The 21600-nt window shown below is 29.4% G+C and overlaps 1 protein-coding gene across 1 annotated transcript in view; it reads left to right on the top strand.

Annotated features, from left to right (window-relative positions):
* LOC121132523 (nephrin) overlaps positions 1-21600 on the top strand; it is a 245875-nt gene that overhangs the window by 13228 nt on the left and 211047 nt on the right. Inside the window, exon 2 of the mRNA XM_040727942.2 lies at positions 4567-4827. Within this exon, the coding sequence (XP_040583876.2) occupies positions 4665-4827 (163 nt within the window). The 5' untranslated portion in view covers positions 4567-4664. The remainder of the gene's footprint in view (positions 1-4566; positions 4828-21600) is intronic.

Genomic DNA, 21600 nt, shown 5'->3' with positions numbered 1-21600 from the left:
AATGTATTATTTTTTTAATAGGTTGAACGATTATCAAGATTTAGAGTCCTATGCTTTTAATCATATAATTTAGGAAGAACTTTTTTTTTCTAATAACAATGTCTTTAAGTGAGGTATTATAAGCTTTTCTAAAAAATAATACTAGTACTATTTGTTGTAAGCTCCTTCATACTGTACAATTACTAAGTCATACGCATCTGACATAGATTATATTTTACAGCTTATTTTGTCTCCTAGTATCCACCTTTCATATTTTACCATGTATGTATGAAATAAGTAAAAATAAACGTTTTTCTTGCTATATATCAGTATTTCATTGAAAAGGATGTGAAAATTGTTTAAATCCTCGTGAGCATATGTCAAATATTTGCATATATATATTGACAACGCAAATAGCGTATATATGTAATGTGTCAACATAAAAATAATCTTGAGCATTAATTATGAGAACGAGAAGATTATGTTTAACTTTCTATGTACATACAGTCCAATATTTCATGAATATAATATGCATTGGGAAAAGTAATTTGTATTTCCCGCTCTTTTTTAAAAAGTGTATCTTGTTTATTATTAAGCAAGTCGGTTGAAAAGGTGTGAGTGTATACTAAAAACGCCTTTCAGACATATTTGCGCTTGACAGATTCATTCGTGAATTATCGAGTGTCAAATATGGTGGTTTTAAAAGGAAGAAATGCCCCATATCTTACATTTTTACAGAATGAAAGGGAAAAACGCGTCGAAAGCAATCCATAATATTATAGATTTTTTTAACTGCTACGTTAATATGTTGATGATATTTCTATTTATCCATAGTATTTACATGTAAAGCCGGTAGCTTGAAGGAAGAGAAAAGAAAAGAGATATGGCCCTCGTATTGTTCTTTGTTTGTTTTTGTTACTTTGTAATGGTAGATATTTATTTGGTGGGGCAAATTATAAATATATACTTGTAGATACGATTTAATATGTAGAATAACAATTTGACAATAAAAAAATGAAAAACTTTTTTTCATTTCATAGACTTATATTGATCCCAATATAGCTCCTTTCAAATCACACTATCAAAAATTCATTTATACATTTTGAAATGTCTCGGGAAATAAGAATTTTGTGTGGTTCAAATGAAAATGAAATAAGATTAGTGAGTTTAGCTTTTTCATACCATTAGTTATAATTTGGTGATTTATGTGAACAATTGATAATGACTAACTTGCATTGCCACATCATTATAGTGTAATATTGTTAAGAAATCAATATATTTTCTCAACCTCATACCAAAACTTGTCAAATCTTTAAAATGACACTTTAAAAACAATAGTACTCGTTGCTCGCCAATACCTTTCAATTTTTAAAAATTTTAGAAATAAATAATAAAAAGATTAATATCTTGTCCACTTATGTCTTTTTTTAAATGTAAGCTCACAAGGATTTCTACAATTTTCACATCCCTAGCCATTAGACTTGTATATTTTTGTCTAAATGAACATTATATTAAAATTTAATACCTCAAGTAATAGCTTTTCTACTTCAGTAATTTCTATGTAATTCATTGCGTAAGAGCATTGCTAAAAGGTTGTTAAATACCATTATAATAAAAATGATAGTCTGTAAGTCGATCAGCTTAAATGCAGCATTAAGAACCAAATTAAAAAAAAAAAAAACCTTGATCTCTTTTTTGACATGTTTTGATAATTATTGCAATCATAAATCATAGGAACATGTCGGTTGTTTAATTATATTAGTTTGTTTAGAAAAGGATTTAAATTTAGGTGTATTATAATCAGAATCCCTCAGTTTTCTACAGGGTACGGCAACATATCGTCCTTTTTATAATGTGTGGCAATCAGACTGTAGAAGTAGTGATTGAGTTGGGGTAGTTTAACTCTAGAAGAGATTATTTAAAGTTTTTTGGTTTTTTTCCATTTTAAATAGTCAGTTCGAATAACGTGCTTGAGTAGTGAGGAACGTACTTTTGCCTTCAAAAATAAATATTTTATAAAGTTGAATTAATTGCAATTGACCAACTGAGTTTGATTGGAACATCAATTTATGGCTTCAGTTTCTAATATATAAAAACTTTTTTTATTCATTTTCATAATTTCAAATATACAAAAAACAGAGCTACAAATGTTGCCATTAGATCCAGTACCATGCAATATTTTTGAATGCAATTTTTTTTTATTAAAATATTTTTAAGATAATTCGCCCGTTAAAACCATTTAATGAAAAGTTATTATATATATATATAAAAAAAAATAACCAAGTATTAAAATACCAATGTTTGTATTATTCAGTCTATAAACTTTTTTAAACTATGTTAAAATAAACTTTAAATGTGGTAAACTGTATAAGTTTGCTCACACGTTATACTTTCTTTTTCTATCTCGAAATGGAGAGAGCGACAGCAAAAAGTTGAAATTCAATTATCCAAGCGTTTGCATAATAAAGAAAAAAACTTTGCTAAATAAAGTGACGCGAAAACACTAATATTGGGGTGGGAGGATCTAGGGTTCAATCCAAGGACTGAGCATGAGAACGGGAGACATCACATCACATGTACTACGATTATTTCTACTATGTGATATACATTGACCTCTTCCACACATCTATGGATCGACTCCAAAGCCTTCAAGCCCCCCTGTATACTCCATAATAGAGGTACCTTCCATCTACTTTCATGATCCTCCTAATAATAACGGAATAGACTTGAAAAAGTCTATTCCCCTCTCTCACTACTCCAATGGCAATAATATATTCTTCGCTACACAAAGTTATTTCCTTAGTATTTAAAGGTTGCAACAATTGAATTTCAGCTAACTGTTATCTGTAGCTGTTATCGGGACCAATGTCAGTCCCATCGCCTTTTTTGGAATTAATACAATTCTTCCATATGTGATATATCTAGGAAGATTTCCTTCTCTTTCCATAGATTTACCAATACATGGTAAATATGGAACAATCTCATCTTTAAATAGAGAATAAACTTTTCCTCCTATTCAACCAGGATCTGGAGTTTGGTTGTTCCTGAAGTTATTTTTAATGCTCTCCAATATTATTTCAGAAAAAAACAATAGGAGCTTTAGATATCTTACAATATTTAGGAAAGTGAATTCTTTGTCCATCCATCGTGACCTGAAAATCTTTTTGAAAACATTTAAATATATCGTTGGTTTTAGCCAAAACCTTACAATTATAAACTGTCATTTTAACTTTTGAGGTTTTTTTGAGTGGTTTAATTACAATCTTTTAATTATTTGACTGAGTTCATTTTCTGTTGTAATTTTCCATTAAGCTTCCTCCTCCACTTTATCAGAAATTCTGAAACAATTAAAATCTGTCGGATGTGAAAGTTTGCCAAAATAGAGTTTCATTTTTCAAAATTTGCTCTATCTTCTCTTGTAAGCAATCAGCTGATTTTTTCATGATTTCTAACAAATCTTCTGAAAGAATCAAGGACGCAATGCTTTAGAGTATTAGCTACCCATGTGCAATAAAGGATGTATCTAATTAATATATCCTGCTGTAGTTATATATTTTTATTCTCCGCTAAAATCCACTGAGGGATCTTGAATATATGTACGTGATGAAGAAATACTCTCAAACTCAAGTTCCAATATTTCATCGACTGAATATGGTTCAAGGTGATAATATGCTTTTTTAAACTTAGAAAATATAACGAGAGACAGAAAAGCCAAATCATTCCTGGAAAATTGTTTTAATTTCTCCAAGATATACAATCCCTTTGATTCAAAATACAACCGTGTATAGTTAATCAAGTTCAATATTAATTTTCGAAAAATAGTCTTATTTTCATATTTTCTCAATGATTCAAGGTTCAAATTCATATCCCGATTAATAAAAGTAGAGTAGGTTCTTTTCTTTGAATATTTATTATTACCTGAAAGAATGGAAAAGTTTTTTTGTTAGAACCATACGCATTTATTACAAAAAAGTTTATGCCACAAGTAAAAATTAAAATTCATATACCATTAGTCAGAGTAAAGATAGAATCTTTACTTTCTTCGACACAAGCGTCAGATCCCTCTTGACAAAAGTAACATGCTATGTCAGTAGACAAGGAAAATTTGGATTTACCATCTGGATTTTGTTTTGTTGTAAGAATATTTATACATTTAGAGACATAAGATACAAGCTAAACTTGTTTATTTTTATTTCAGCTTTCATTTGGTGGCTTAATGACGCCTCGTAATTAAAAATAATGAGGATTTTATCCTAATTAAATACTAATGTAATTTTTGGGTCCTCATTCTGTACATATATAGACCTTTGATATTTACTTTCTTACTAGTGTGGTAAAAATAATATTTAAAAAAAAGTCCCTACCGATCGATATCTATTGTAAGAGAATGAACAAAACCCGATTATATTTTCTATAAAAATATATTTTGCATGTTTTTTCCCTTAAGGATAAACACTTCAGATTGTCTATTTTTTCAATCTGTTAAGTAAACAAAACAAAAAATTTATATATAAATACACGGCTTCCAATCTCCATCTTAAGTACACACAAAAAAGTATACAAAGTATTTTTTTTTCTTTTTTGTAGGTGGAACACGTTTTCTTCATCGACATACATCATATTTTCTTTCAACCGTCTAAGATGCATCAATGATACACCCCTAGACGCCGATAAATGAAAACAATATGAGTAAAAGGATTTTGTCATTTCTTTTTATATTATTATCTTTGGACTCTGCGTTGTCCTTTGGAAAGTTTAACAAGAACAACAAACCTCTCCATCGTCGAAGTACACATCCTAATGACATTCTTGCAAGTATGGGAGGGATGCAAATAAAAACAAGCTCAGGTAATTCACATTTAATAATTATTATTATTTAATTGTTGCAAACTTATATTCAAAATAAGTACAGTGCTAAAAAAAAAAGAGCAAATTACACAACAATTGAAAAATTACGTGTGATGTAAGATAAAATAAAATAAACAAATAATTAAATCATGATGATAAATCTATTTAATTATACATAAAGTAAGGAAATATTTTAAATTAATTTCATTAAAGGAAAAAATGGTATTCATATATGTACTAGTATAAATATATTTATTTAAGAGTGGTTTGCCAATTAATTTTTGCCAGTTTCGGGAATAGCTACCTATCAAAATTTGTTTTTAGGTATAAAAACATGTTTTGCAAAGTTCCAATCTCATAAAAATCAACTGATCTTTATTCAAAAGGATTAGACATTTGCGGTTCTGTATTGTAATTGAATTCATGGACTTCCATAGTTTCCCTAATTAGAATAAGAATTAGCTTAAGACTCCAAATGCTTTCATTCATTTATCAAAATCTAATAGTAAGTTGCTTCATATGAATTATGCTTTTGAATATACAGCTATTTTTTCTTATGTGAAAAGAATATATTTATGTGCAAAATCTATAGGTGGTTTACAATGAATTATAGAAGAACAGAATATAAACATTAATGCAAATAGAAAATACCTCTTAGAGTGTTCTAGCATACTAAAGGGGGATTCAAAACGAGCGGTTTTTGGATTGTAGAAATAAAACACATAAAATATTATATTATGGTGAAAACTTTATTATGAACCGAAAAAACAATCATTTACAATTATTTCTAGAAAATAATCCACTTCATATGTTGGCCGTAACTGCCCTTTAAATGGTCCATTCTTCCGCGCCAATTTTCGATGACGCGTTATAGCATTGTGACTGGAATCTCACGAATAAATAGCTCAATATTTGCTTCCAATGTTTCAATTGTCGCTGGTTGATCCACATAGACTTTTGCTTTTACGTAGCCCCAAAGAAAAAAGTTCAAAGGTGTGATATCATACGATCTTTGGAATTGCTTACCAAAATGATGTCCCAATAAGTCCATTGTTGCACGCGCTGTGTGGCAAGTGGCACTGTCTTGTTTGAACCAAATATCGTGGAGACCATGTACTTCAATTTGAGGTACCAAAAAGTCTGTTAAAGGTGGCGAATCGATTTTTCACGATCTTCGGCTACACTCTCGGCTACGGTTGCAATATTTTCTACGCTGCGAGCTGTACGTGGCCTACCAGACGACGAGACTTCCCAGCAAGTAGCTGCTTCTTCAAATTTTTCGATTATTCTGTGAATTGTGAATTCTGAAGGTCGATTATGTGGACCATAAGTTGGGTATAATTTGCGAAAAACTTCTTTCACACAACGCTGACTTTCATAGTACAATTGAACGATTTGTACACGTTGTTGTGGCGTATATCTTTCCATGATGAATTGTAAAACAATACTGAGTAAAAATGACGCATGAATTTGACAGAATTCGCACGCACCTGTCAAAAAATCCTTACTAGAAAAAACTGCTCGTTTTGAATCACCCTTTATAAGCCTCGAAATAGATATAAGTACTTCTTATTCCATTGAATGATATTTTATCGCCAATATTTTTTGTATGCTCCTGAAACATGAAATCTGATAATTTGCAATTCTTTATTTATTTTGATCATGTCTTATTAAGATTTATTCGTATATTTATCTAGTTTTAATCAAGATTTATTGAATTTAATTAACTGGTTTGCTTAAAAGTCGTGTATTTGTTTTTCTTTAATTTCTTGAATTCTTCTATTTTTTCAATGTTAAGATGTTAGCCACTAAGATTATATATTTTAGTTGTTATTTTATATGACACACACAATCTCATCAAAAATGCATGTTACTAATTAGATTCGCAAAATTCACACAAAGTAATGAATATTTCATTAGAAAATATAAATTCAATCTATGTACTATTAAAATATCAAATTATATCTTGTTAGACCAAACATATGTTGTTAAGATTATTTAAAAAAAAATTTTTTTTTTGAATGTCTTATGTTCATACAAGTATTTTATCATTTCAAAGGATATTTACGAGTGCAAAATTGAATAGTTAACAAAATACAAAATATTAATGAAACTATAAATCAACGGTTTATTACTTTTGAGATGTTTTTTTTCTATTTAATTCACTAAACACGTTTTACAAAGACGGTTCTCTAATCACTAACAGAGGATTAAAATATAATAGAAAGTTTTTTAATCAAATAAGTAGCTATAGGTGAAACACATATTTGTGGACCATCAACAACCTCAAAGCTTTGTCCAATTGATCTGAAATTTGTTCTGCAGTCATATTTTATATTGTAATAAGTATTCTGACCTAACTAATTTTCATTTTCAGATTCTTTCAAGTAAAAACCCTTTAACAAGGCACTCAAATATTATATAAATATATTTACAGGGTGGGCAAGTGCTACGAAAATGTTTTTTTAAACACAATTTTCTCAATCAACCAATTATCAAATTAAAAAAAAAAAAAGAAGCAAATTATGAAAGATTCTGGCTTTTAATTTATTTTATTTAATTAAATCACATCCTGCCTCAATCACAGTTTCTATAGTAATCCAAAAGTGCAAGCAGGCATTTTCGCCTTGGTCCATTGTTAAATCCTGGATATCCTTCTTGATACGGCTAATAGGTTCGTCTGTGGTGATACAGGGGGTTCGGTTGGTTTGTCGTTCGATCACACTCATATTAAAATCTATCAGATTCACATCTAGCGAGTTTGGAGGACTTGATGAAGTTCGTTCAATTGTTTGAAGTTATCTGCCACATTTAACACCTTCCAATGGCAAACATGGAGATCCAAGGCTTCACCAACGTATGTAGTAATTGTTATGCTGTCGTTTCTTGTGCAGATTTCAAGGAGGGCTCCGTACCTTTTCCAAAATATTTGGAAAAATAAGTTCCTCAATTGATTCCACATATTTCTAACTAGTGCGGATTAAAACAAGCTATTTTACAAAAAAAAAAAAAAAATTAGCTTTTTAAGTGCATGAGTTTGTCTAAGGAAGTGTGCCAAAGTGGTGGCATAGATAATTTGTGCACCCTGTATATCTACTCCATTTTATTAAACTTTTCTTCAAAATTAAAGAAAAAACTTCGTTTATTTTTTCAAGCAGATTAAGAGGAATAAAAATGTTTTTATTAAGAAGGGATTTTTTTAATAAAAATAGCTGTAATAAAAAAAACTTGGCTCATAATATATTTTAATAGAAAAAAAATCATGGAATTTCGTTATAAGTAGTGCATGCTGTAATTTTCGACAAAAAGTTTAATTATTTTTATCTCATCTAATCTTAAATGTTTACAGTTTTCCATTTCTCTTTCTATAGTCATGTTGCAACTATTTCACCAAATAGGATATTATTATCTTTATAATCCTCTTTGAGATATTAAAAATAATATGATTTTTTATAGATTTTTAAACTCTAATTATGTTTGTTCTAATTATACTTTTAAGGTAATAAAACATATATTATTAATTAACAGATGATAAATGGACAAATTATCATGTGTTAGAAGATACTCTACACTCAAATAAACTGTGTTTTATAAAGTTATAGAAATTAAAGGCTGTTATGAGAAAAAAATATTTCTCTTATTGATTAGATTATGCAGGAATACAAAAATCATAGGAATTAAGTTTCGTTATTAAGTAATTGATTTACTACAAGTCGCGTTGTTCAGTTAATAAAAGAAAAAAGTGTGGTGTGCCTCACACGAATACAAAGCATCGGCCATCAAGAAAGGTTGGGATATCTCTGGGGATGATATGGATGATATAATAACTAAAAAGCGAACTCTTTTTTCTCCATGGAGGTATTCCAGAAAGTTGTTTTAATATTAATTAAAGAAAATCATGTGAAAGGATGGTATTTTTTTAGCAAAACGATTCCCCATCCCACATCTAAAAAAAAAGTCAAAAAAATAATAGTGCAACGACTTGCTAAATAGACAACGAACTCTGGGAGAAGTTATTCTCTTGTACACAATATGCGTTGGTTCGTTCCTAGAAAAAGAAATTATTTAATATATATGGACTTCAAAGACAATTCCTAGGTCAGATAAAGTAATTGTAATACTTAATGTTTCCTTATACTTAATCAGTGGAACTCCATAAGTTATTTAAAGGATCTTTAAAAAGTATTCTATTTGCACCCTTAAAAAATTCAGAAATTGATGTTATTGCTTAACCATCAATGAACAGCTTTCATAGTGTGATTAGGAGCACTGTCTTGATGCAAGGCCACATTATCTTCCGGAGATAAGGCGGAACCCACGGGAAAAAGTGACCCTCCTAATTATAATTCCTGCATCAAGAAGACCACTATTCATCACACTCAGGTTAAGAAGCCATTTTCTTGATAACTTATAAAAATAAATGAGATCTCTAGAAAGTCTTTTGATAAGTTCGTCATGTCCGTCTCTGAAAAACTTAACATAACATCTCAACTTACCAATAACATAGTGTTCATATTTTAGTGTCGCACCCTGTAGTTCTATGCCCTAAAACCTAAAAGCGTTTGTAAATTATCACATACTTAAGAGGTCTACAGTTTTTATCCCCTAAAACTTTTTTGTTGTACATAAGCAACATACAAGTGAGTCAAATTGAAACTTTTTTATATATCTGAAGCAAGTCTATGGGTAAGTGTGAGTAAATATTAGTATGATTTTATATTAAAAACTTATAAATTAGTAATTAGAAAAAAATTGGAAAAATCCTTTTTTTCCGTTATATTAGTTCTATAAAACGTATTTCACTTGATAATATTTTTTTTTTTCCCAAAAAAAAAAAGAAAAAAAAAAAAAAAAAATACGGCATTAAAAAGATATTTTTAAGAAGAAGCATTTATAGGTAGCACGAGGGTCGCTTGTAACGTCCGGGATACGGCATTATTGTGCATATCAATGATATTTTTAGTTAGTAACATCTCTTGGAAGAACACACTCCAACTTTCAGGCAGATTTGTCTATTTCTTTCTGTTTGAATTGAGGATTTGGCCTAAAATATATAAATAAATAAATAGGATTCCAACTCGAGATGCCCAAAGCACTAGCAATCTCATGCATTTTTATTATTCTATCATCCATCACCATATCATGGAATTTATCAATGATTTATGGAATAGTAACCACAGAACATTCAGCGTCACTTGTGTTTTAAACTACTTATAAACTGTTCTAATCGAAGATGTAGAATCATCATAATGTTTATGAAGCTTCTGTTTAGTCTCTTGAGGCGTTTTGACTTTCATAATGTAATATTTGATCTATACACAAAATTATTTTTGTCCATGTTTTGAAAATCACCCCCCTTCCTCGATTCAAAGGAATGTCATACAGAAAAAAAATATACCCATTGACTGAAACATGGTTTTTGTTCTTCTTATAGATGATACTAAATAAACATTACCTCGATAGGCGCCAGTAGTGTCATCTCTCAGGCTTTGCCCGGACGTTTCTAACGACCCTCCAAGCTACGATTCTCCATTATCTTAGAAGGCCGTCTGAACGTCATTCATAATTTAATTTGCACCATATTAATATACATTTTAGATATAAGGACTACATACACTTAACAAATGGTTGGGCAACATTTGATAGTATGCCTCTGTAAATACAACGACAAATAAAAAGTCAAATTAAATATTTACAATTTTTTATAGCTTTTATTTTTCTTAGACAAAGAGGTAAAATACCTTTTTTCTTAGATACACGTTCCATTAATTCATTTTATTTCATTTCGATGTTTCTAAAAGTTGGCATTTATCCAAAAACGGTATGGTATTGATGTGAATGTACCATAAAAAGTGCTAGTCGAATGCTTTCACGAGTATGTAGGAATTTGCTGTACAAGAAACAATAACACAAACTAAAAAAATGATGAATAAGCAGAACTATTCAATTATAATACATTAAATTCAAAAGAAAACAAGTACTTTGTTGATGTAGTTATTTTATTTAATATTCCTAATTATCTATTTATGTGGAATAAAAAAACACACAAATAGAAATTAAATAAAGTTAGGTAATAGATTTTTTTTTTTACATAAACAAGTTTTTACTTACAAACAAGCAACTAGATATATGTGAATATTTTTTATTGTTTTGAATAAAACACAGTTTGATGAACTTATTTTTATATTTGTGCACAGAATATGCCATTAATTATAATATACTTGCAAAGGGTTAAATATCGTTGCTCCAGCCAAGGAGGGATCTGTAAATCACATTGACAATGGTCAATATGATTTATTTATCGTTTGACCCACTTAGGTGCGGGCGAGCATTATGCTAAATAATAGATATATGTATTTTTATGAATTTGAAAAAAAAAAAGAATTATAAACTTTAAATACTTATCAACATACTTATAAAATGTATATGGATGAGAAGTTCATATTTAAAAAAAAAAATACCAAATCGAAATTCACGAAGAAAATAGAAAAAACTGATTTTTACTAATTTTTCAAAAAATTATAAAAAAACATTAATTGCCGTTGTAAAAAAACACATAAGTACAAATATTTTTTGTGTATTTGCAAATACAAAAAAAAGTAAGGGAGATTAATGCCGTTGTAAAAATAACCCCAAACAGCTGGTTCATTTTGTACAAATATTGCAATAAATTTAGAAAACATCCTTAGTTGTAAAGTTGTGTTTTCAGACACAGTCATTTTTTCAAATTTATAATTCAAGCCTCTATTCTTAAGCCTTAAAAACAGTTTTGTGTTTTGTACCCTCGTCTTAGGCTGACTTGGTTCAAAAGAAGCACCCATGCAAAATTTGACCCTCCTAGATTCAATGCTATTGGCATCCACCAGGGTCACATTGACAAGCTCTATTTTATATATATACCGATTAATGTTGTGTCTCTCCTTATTCAGTATCATTGACCAGTCCAGTCCGGTCCAATCTGGTCCAACCTCACTTGTTAATCCTTAAAGAAGGTAAAATTGGTTTATCATATTATTATATTTAATGCAAGATATGTGCAATGCTCTTAATATATAACTCATAAATCTTATTTATGGGAAAATACATCATCGATGTGTTTAAGAAAAATCCGAAGAATCAACAGTTATGGACCGACAGTTCTAAGCAGTCATAGGACGAGTTTTAAGACTGGACTGATCAAATATGGACCGACACAACACTAGGTATTATATTGATTCTGGGGTACTGACTAATGTTGTGCCGGCCCATATTTAGGATTGCAGTAGAGTCCAATTCCGTCCAGTCCCAATTGTTGGTCCTGAAAGAAGTTCAAATCGATACTTCGAGACGTCATTGACGGTCTCCATATCATATATATCTTATTAGGCATCATAAAACAATTACATTTTCAAGAAAAATTGAAAGAAAAAAAGTTGGAAGAACCTGTCTCAAGGACTGTCAGTCCTAAGAGTCCTTAGAATCAATTGAACTAACGAATAAATAAGGTAAGACACATTTAAAACTGTATTATAGTAAATTGATATTGTATCTATCAAAAATGGGTACAGCAATTACGCAAGTCCTAAAACTTTTATACTCCCCACCACTTGAAACAAAATATTACTTAATAGAAAAAAAGTTTTATCAGAAAAGTCCCAAAAACCTATACAAGTATTGGTAACGAAACTAGTATAAAAATATTGGTATCGTTACGATACTAAAATAAATATAATTTTGGAGAAATTAAGTCAGTCTAAATAAAATATTATATATTTTTTATAGAGTTAAATAAAAAAAGAGAGGTTAAGCATTCATATAGGTACATTAATTTAAAATATATCTAGATGTTTAGTCGTTTCTTAGTAAACAAAGATGTTGCTTGTATTTAAAAATGAATGAAATAGGAATCTAATTGATTGTCATGATAATTAAGTTTTACAGAATATATTATTTGATGACGTATACATTTTTAACTTATCCCTGAAAATCCATTTTCAAAACCAAAAAGGTTAAGTATACCAATTATTCTTACTTGCCCTTTATAGGATGTGCAAATTGCACATAAAGTAGGCAAAATTGGTTGTTGCAAAAAATTGACATTTTTTTTTTGAAAGGCCATGTTCCGGTAATATTGATGTCATAGATGCACCACGCTCTGGAAGACTAATTATCAAATAAGATAGGTCCATTCTCGTTCTGTTATTCTGTTATAACCGAACGAGAATTGACATATCTTGTGCATATTTACCGTGCCCTCAAACAATACCGAGTCAAACAATTACAAAACTGTTAGATAAGTTTTTTCGTACAAAATCTTATTTTTCTAACACCATATAGCTGATTGCACTTATACAAATGACTAAAGACGTATATTAGAAAAATAGATTTATTTTCACTACAATATCGCTTTCATATTCTTAAAATAGGTACAGATATCATGAACACTCTATGACTCCCTATTAATCAAACAGAGTAAAAGGACACATGATTATACATACATAATAAATTGTAATCAAAGGAATAAAAAAAAAATTATTTAATAAGAGAAAAAGCCTTTCATCTTTCCTTAAATATTGAGTCTAAAAGGATCATCTGAATTGACAATCCTTGTCCTATACACATTTTAAGTGTGAATTATTGTATGGGATCTATTTTTTCTACTTAGATGAACCAAATAGGGGTGTGTGAAAGTAGTGATTGAAGGGACAGAATCAAAGTGAGATGCGGGAGATTGCTCGATTGTACCTCATAAATTAAAAAGTGTTCATTGGACATTGCTAATTACTGAGAGTTTAAAGTTTGAACGACTGCGTCATGTGAACATCTACTGCGCCAAGTGATTTTAATAAGTGGATATGTGATATCTCCTTTTCTTTTGAGTAAACTAAAATTAGTTTATCATACAAGTGCATGGCGAATAAAATACTTTTAAACAAACAATATATCATATGTGGGGATTCAGGTGATATAAATCTTTGACACTATTAGTTGCCAATTACCGACTTTGTTCCAATAAATTAATACATCCCTATAAAAAAAAATAGCCACAAATACTCTTTACATGTTCGTTTCTACAAAAAATAATAATTACAAATATGTGCTTGAATGAGTCTCTATTTTTAAATGGTCATCATCAATTACTGTAATAAATGTAATGCTTAATTAAGCACATTTTTTGTCATTTTCAAATAGTCATCAAAACGAACAATTAAATACATAAACATATATATATATATGTTTACATTAGTATAATATAACTCAACTTGTCATATTTAAAAGAAGCGAATCATTTCTCTATCATATTAATGCAATTTATTCTAATTTTATACTTTTCAATGTCCTACCCAAATTGGATAATTAAGGATGAAATATATTACTGTTTTAGCCAATATATCGGTCCAAATAAATTGTGATAAAAAATATATATAAATGTTCTAAATTAACAATTTTCAAAAGAACTCACACGAAAAATCCTTATATTTATCTTATACTAAAAATAAGCTTACCCTAAGTTATAAATGTGTTCGTTTATCGATGGATGTAAAGAGGCAAATTTTTTCAAATATTTGTATAAAAATATATCAATCTGTTTTATACGAAATGCATATATATATATATCGGAACGTCGACAAGCTTAATCCAAATCAAGGTTTCCCAAACTTTTGAGGCTGACGTCCCATCATAAAAATTAATTAAAGACAAAATATTTTATTGAAAATAAAAATAACCAAATGTGTTTGTCAATTCCTGCTAATGGGATAGGTATAATCGGTGTAAGGATATTAGTTTATCAGGTTGAAACATACTAAGGAGAAGACGTAGATCTCCACGTTTATAATTCCAAGTTTGTTCATTTGTCAGGAAAGAAGCAAGGCAACAGCACTGAAGGCTTGTTCTACCAAATATGATGTTATAAATAAATAAAATAGATCTTCACCTAGTTCTATACTACTGGATAGAGGTCAAGATATTTTTTTTGTAACCAAGAATTTTGATATTATATCTTGAATAATTCATCTACCTATCTTTCTTACTCAGTTCTTACTTCTACAAATTGATTCATAACTCAGTACTGTACGTTTAACCATAAATAATCCTGATATCCTGGCTTGAAAATTGGTATAGTTCATGATAGGTTAAGTTTTGTTTGAAGAACATGCACTTAGACAGGAAGATGGAGATAACAGATTGAAGTTTTATAAGATTGGCATAATTCCATTGCAACTGCAAATTGATTTATTTGAATTTTGTTAATATATATCGGACCAATAAGCAATTTCATCCCAGATGTTTTCTAAATCTTCAAAGAGCCTATTACTAATGTATTAAAAAAATTCAATGTTTGTATCAAACAAAGAACATAAATATTTGTAGCACTTTCCTTTTCTACACAATCTGAGTTTTGTGTGTAGCAATATTTCTAGTTGCAAAATATTTTTGATTAAAATAATTTTCCTTTTAAAAAAAGAATAAAGAAAAATACCTTCGTTGGGATAAGAATAAGTATCTTTTTATTTCAACAACAGGTTAAATTCCCTACAAATCTTTAATGTTGCATATTTATGGATAATTTAAAAAAAGAAATGTATTGGTTTGTAAATGAACCCAAATCTTTACCCGTAAGTGCATAATCTATATGCATAGATTCCAAAAGAAATATTGTTCTTATTTCAATTTTCTTCATATAAAAAAGTTTGGGTATAAAAAACCATTCTTAACTAGTTTCAGAATGATTTTTTATCAAAATTGACTGTGAATTACATTTGTATTCTTGTTCGAATAATCGTCTATTTCTCTCAATAAAATAACTCACATTTTGCGTTTATGTAGCTCAACCATATACATGTACGGTACACCCTAACAGATATGTGTATGCCACAGGAAATGTAACTTTCTAAATATGTAAATTGCTGTTTTACCGTGAGATAAAGAAGAAAAAAATGTTGTTACTATATTTTTTATTGAGGCATTTTATCAGATTAATCCTTTTTTTTTCTTGCACAAACAAATATAAATCCTTTTCTTATTCAAGTGATGAATTGGTTTTATATTTAACTAACAATTCGTTCTTTGCTTCACTTTGAAGAACGGATGATACAAATAAATGACATTTTTGTTGAAAGAATACAAATAAGATAATTCTGACAAACTTTTGTTACTCGATTAAATATTTCCAGATGAATAATTGTCCGACGTTTACAAATAATTCAAAAACGACTTCTTTCCAAAATACTATTACAAGCTATTGCATTAATATGTCAACATAAGAACAATCATCAAAAAAATGTAGATATATATTTTTATTTCAAAAATACAAAAAATACAGGCCAATATTTCAAATTAATATTTTAATCAATTATGGACTTTTTACTCAAATTCATGTATGATATATCTTTTAAAAAAGTAGCTAATTACGTTAGTGAACTTTTCAATGAATATTTATTGTTCCATTTTGTCTAAGAAAATGGAACAATAAATAATTCCCATGGAAATACAGTTCAAAGCAGAGCAATAGGACAAAGATATTATTTTTTTGACTTTGTTAGACTAATGATAAATAAAGAGAAAATAAATATACCGGGTGTGTAAAAGTTTTAATACTAAAATAAATAGTTCAGCAATTATGTACGTGCATAATTTTGATTACATTTAATATTAAAAACAAAATACAAATATCAAAAATGGTATGTAGGATAATTAATATTGAGTATGACCACCAAAGGCAACAAAAACATCTACCAGGCAGGCCTTGATACATTAACGTCATTGGGTATTTCCGTCACGGAGAGATCCGACTGTTCTTTAAAGGCTTTGAATAAAGCTTTAGTAGTAATTTTTATGGACGAGCACTCATAGGGACTTTTTGAAATCCTAACTCATTTTCAGACGCTCTTGGACACGGTAGACGGTTGTATTTCAGCTTTATTTGGCTGCATTAATGCTTTTGGGGATATTCCGGTGTTAATCAAGGCTACAACCTTTCACCACTGTCGTTTTTGAGACATGCATTTAATGATGCGCCCAAAGGGTTTATAAGAATAATTTAGTTATGGAAATGGACCATCATTCGTCGAAAAGTTCAAATGGAATCAATACTTTACTTTGAACAGGATTACTTTGATAATTACTTGGGCAAAAACCTCTAGAAAGTATCGTTCGATTGGTCGACGACGTAGATCGTTATATGATTTATTAATTAATCTTACATTGATTAAAACTACCTTCTTAATAGTCTTATCTCCACCATTACTTATTATTTTATGTGATCAATCTGTTTCCAAAAATAATCATAATCTTTTTTATCAAATAGAGAAACATTTTTGAAAATAAATATTGAGACTCATGATTTAACAAGTAAAAATAAGAACAAAAAATGAAGTTTAAAATGTACAAAAATGAAAGAAGGAAAATAAACAAAAAACAATAAAGAAAACGGAAATTGGTTTTTCTTTGTTACTTTGTGTTGCAAATACAAAGTGACAATGCATTAAGATTCAAATGTTGGTGTTCTTAATTCCATGTAAACATAGTAATATATTTTATTTAAACTACTAATAAATATTGGGCAGTATTCGAAGTATCGAGCTCACACTTATGTAGAGTTATAAGACATATGTTAACTATAATAATTGCTGGGAAGCAATTTTGTTCCTTCAGTCTGATTATCATTTTCGGAAGTAAGGGAATTTGAAGGGAAAAGTAAACACTTTTCTTCCATTTGATGGAAAATGTATCCAATGCTCCCACTTGGTCGTCTCTCACCCACGATTTGTCTTGCAATCATGAGTAAACCCTTTGACGGGACGTACTGTTCTCTGTTCAAGAATAATTTAAAAGTTTAGTAAAATAAAACAAAAAATGTTAAGATTGCCAATAACAAAAAAAAAAAAACACCCGATAGTAAATGCTCAGAATGTACAGTTTTACTCATTGGCAATGTAACAAAAAAAATGACAAAATGCACCTAATAGCTTTTACAGATTCCTTATCTTATTATTACTCTTTATTCAGCATATAAATATCGTTTTCTGTAATACAACAGATGACGTCACATTATCATTTTTCTATCATTTTCTCTCATGACGTATGCAAATTTTTTAAATTAATCTTGTACAGTCAGTTAAATTTAAAGGGGGTGAAGTCATTGAATTTATATAGTGAGTTATTAGTAACATTCAAGTCTACTTGACGCCATGAAACATTCACCTAGTGATGTATTTTGTACAATTCTATATACGTATACACTTTTTCAAAAGAGTAATAATTATACATATATTATTATTAAATAGTAATTGTTAAGAATGTTAATTTTTTAGATGATAAATCAAAACTTATTTTCCTTTTTTTTTTTAAATCTTTAAAAAACTTAAAATTAGTCATTTAAAAACTTACAACTTTATTTTCGGATTTATCATTAAAAACTTTATTTTTTCCAAATCCATGTTCATATTTTATTCATTGATTCAAATACATACATATGTATATCAGTTATAAAAGTAGACATACTTTGCAACAATTTAAACAAAATAATGAACAAAAGTCAAGAATAGAAGAAACATTCAAAGTTTGTACTATATACAGGGTGCGGTTTTACAATTAAGAATTTTCGAAACCAGGACATAAAACTTTTGATTTCTTAAAATGGAAGAGATATGTACAAATACATTTATATATAAACGTTGATACCCTTTATGCACCTAATCATCCAATCCAACCACCCTCATCCTAAAGAAAGGCCTCCAACCTGGTGCAGAACCTACTGCACGCTTTGATCAGGTGATCTTTATTCATATTGTTCACAGCCTCAATAATGGAGGCTCTCAGAGAAGCCAAATTGTTGTGAGCACGCCTATTGGACTCCCTCTCTAAGATATCCCACACGAAATAGTCCGAAGGATCGCAGTCTGGGGAGTTAGAGAGTACATTTCCTTAGACCAGAACATCTCCAAATTGTCTGAAAGCCAATTTTGTATGCAGATCGATCTGCCTTCTTCCTTGCAGGTGTTCCCATCCCTCCATACTCTTTGAACGCCTTTGCGACTTTGTACACGGTGGCGGAGGACAACTTGAGAAAGTTGATGATCTCTTTGGGCGCACAACCTGCAAGGAGGGCGATAATGATCGCTGCACGACGGTGGTACTCGGAGGACATTTTCAACGCTTTGTAATCAGAACTTATACAAAATTGTCTACTGAATCTGATAAACTGGTTTTTAAAGCTGTACGGCTAAGGGTTCCCAAGAAAAATCGGTTAAAAAAATTCATAATTGTAAAACCACAATCTATATATATTATAGAGCCCAATATTTCATAGACATATTTGAGTCAATTATAGGTTTTGTATTCAAAATTTGTGGGATGAGTAAATATACCCAACAAAGTTTTTTATAGTTTTAAGCTTTATTTGACTTAAGAGACTTTTATATTTTTAAATTTATTAGGCTTTAATTAAATTGATATATATAGATATGACAAAATATAGATTAAAAAACATCAGAAGTTATTGCAATAAAATTAATAATGTGTAAAAGTTATAGAGTAACATAGTTTTTTTTTTTTTTTCTATTTGAAAAACATTTCAGGGTATTTATTGGGGCATGCAGTGATATCTTTGTTACTATTTTACATTCAATGTTGATATAAATTTTAGTGATCAGGATCTTTAGACTTGTCTTCGGCTCCAACACAGTTAAAACACTTTATGTTTTTTAGGAATGCAGTCGGCCACTATTTGTAAATCAGACAAAAACTTTATTACTTTTGTCTCCATTATTTCTTTTATTTAAATATTTTCTATGATATGGGTCCCAATATGGCCCCTCTTAAATAAAATGTATCCTTGTTTTGTTTTGATGATTAATTTGAAGCTACTTTTAGGGAAATAGACGATGCAAATATGAATTATTCGAACAAAAATACAAATCTAATCCATTCCTAATTAGAAGAATTATTATTCCAGGTTGCTCTTTATTTTAACAGACCATATATACTCATCCCCATAAATGGAGAATCTATGGAATCCTTTTTTTCCTTATACATGAACTTATTCAATCAAATTGGTGAGATGTGTTAACACTAGAACGACAGATAGTAACGACCCCCCTTAAACGACAGTGGATATCAAAAATGATACCCATTTATTTTTTAATATTTGTAACTGTCAGTGGTTGATAAAATTAAAAGTAATTTGTTAATTTTTATTTTCTCCGAAGATTTATTATTTATTTAAAAAAATAAACATAACTTTTATAATAACACAAATAAAGAAATTAGCATTTTTTACATGTAACAATTGTTTTTTCAGTACCAATGCAAGGCTTGCATACAAATCTCTCACATTTACAACAGGTTTTGCTGCTAAATGCTGTGATTTTATTGCACAATTGACTGTACACCAGCTTTTATTTTTAGTTGAACAGTTTGATTGTGATTGAAATAAATGATTACTTTCTTCTATATCATCCTTTGATTCATCATCTTCACCAATAAGTTCGGTAATCAAACTATTCAAAAACTGGCGACGAGTTATTTTCTTACCAGTCACTTTTCTGTACAAGATAACATCATTTATAACAGCAAAATCCCAAATATTATAAAAAACTTGTAAATGCCATCGGCGAGAGGAAATTTTGGTGGAATAAAGTCTTGCCATTTGATCTAGAATATCAACTCCATACTTAGTTTTATTATATTACTGGATTGATTCTGGTAACCTTTTTCGTACATCTAAAACTTTAACACTTTTGTGAACAGAGCTCAAATTTTTTTTTTTTTTTTTTTTTTCCCTTGATAAGAAGTCAATGTATTGCCACTATTTACAAAGATTAAGTTTGAAAATAGTGCTTGTTTGGTAGTTTTTAGTTCAGGAGGTATTTTTTTGCGAGCACAATTCATAGTTCCTAAAATAGTCGTCCTATTTTTCTGAAGTTCATTTGCAAGATGTTACGTTTTGCAAATGATGATGGACCTGAGACTTCGTTCAAAATGTTTTCTTGGCTAAAACAGGCTGAAATTTCTCCATTTCCTATTTGTTTGTGCCAGATTGTGTTATCCTTGCCAACGTACATGGATTCTTCTAATAAGTCGGTTGATTTATGTTTCTTAGAAGACGGGAATTGAGTCACTTGATTGCATCCTGGCATTTCTTGAAATGCTAAATATACCAATTAGTTGTTAATAAATACATCTAGTATATAGCAAAACTAATAATGACATTCAAGAAAATTACTTACCAACAGGTTTGTCAAAAACATCAGAATAGTCATCAGAATCCGAAGAACTTGATTGAGGTGGTTGGACATATTTTTCATCTTTTTCCAATTCGAAATCCTCACTTTCTGAATCGGAGTGCGATGTGCACCTCAAGATAATGTCTTATTTTTTTCAATGGATAGTTTTTTTCTTGGACATCCTTGCACAATAAAAGGTGGAAGCAGAATGGATAGTTCAGAAAAATCTACGTTTATATTTATACTAGAAATGTACATGATTCCTATGTAGAGAAGCTTATTCATGTTTGAACTTGCTTTAGCCTGTCCAAACAGGCTTGAGCCTTTTCATACACAATTTTATAACAAACATATTATTTGAAATGATTGGGTATCAAATATGATACCCACGTCTGTCTAGGTAGTGTTCACTGTACCAACAACACGAATACTAATTTTAATTTATAATTTAGTTTTTTTTTATTAATAAAATGAATTAGGAGAATTCATGAACTTATAAACAAATACAATCAAGAAGTTTCTCACAATATTTCATTGAATCCCAAATGGGTACCAAAAATGATAC

This window comes from Lepeophtheirus salmonis, chromosome 2 (assembly GCF_016086655.4).
Source record: "Lepeophtheirus salmonis chromosome 2, UVic_Lsal_1.4, whole genome shotgun sequence".
Taxonomy (NCBI): domain Eukaryota; kingdom Metazoa; phylum Arthropoda; class Copepoda; order Siphonostomatoida; family Caligidae; genus Lepeophtheirus; species Lepeophtheirus salmonis.
This window is presented reverse-complemented; position numbering and strand designations above follow the sequence as displayed.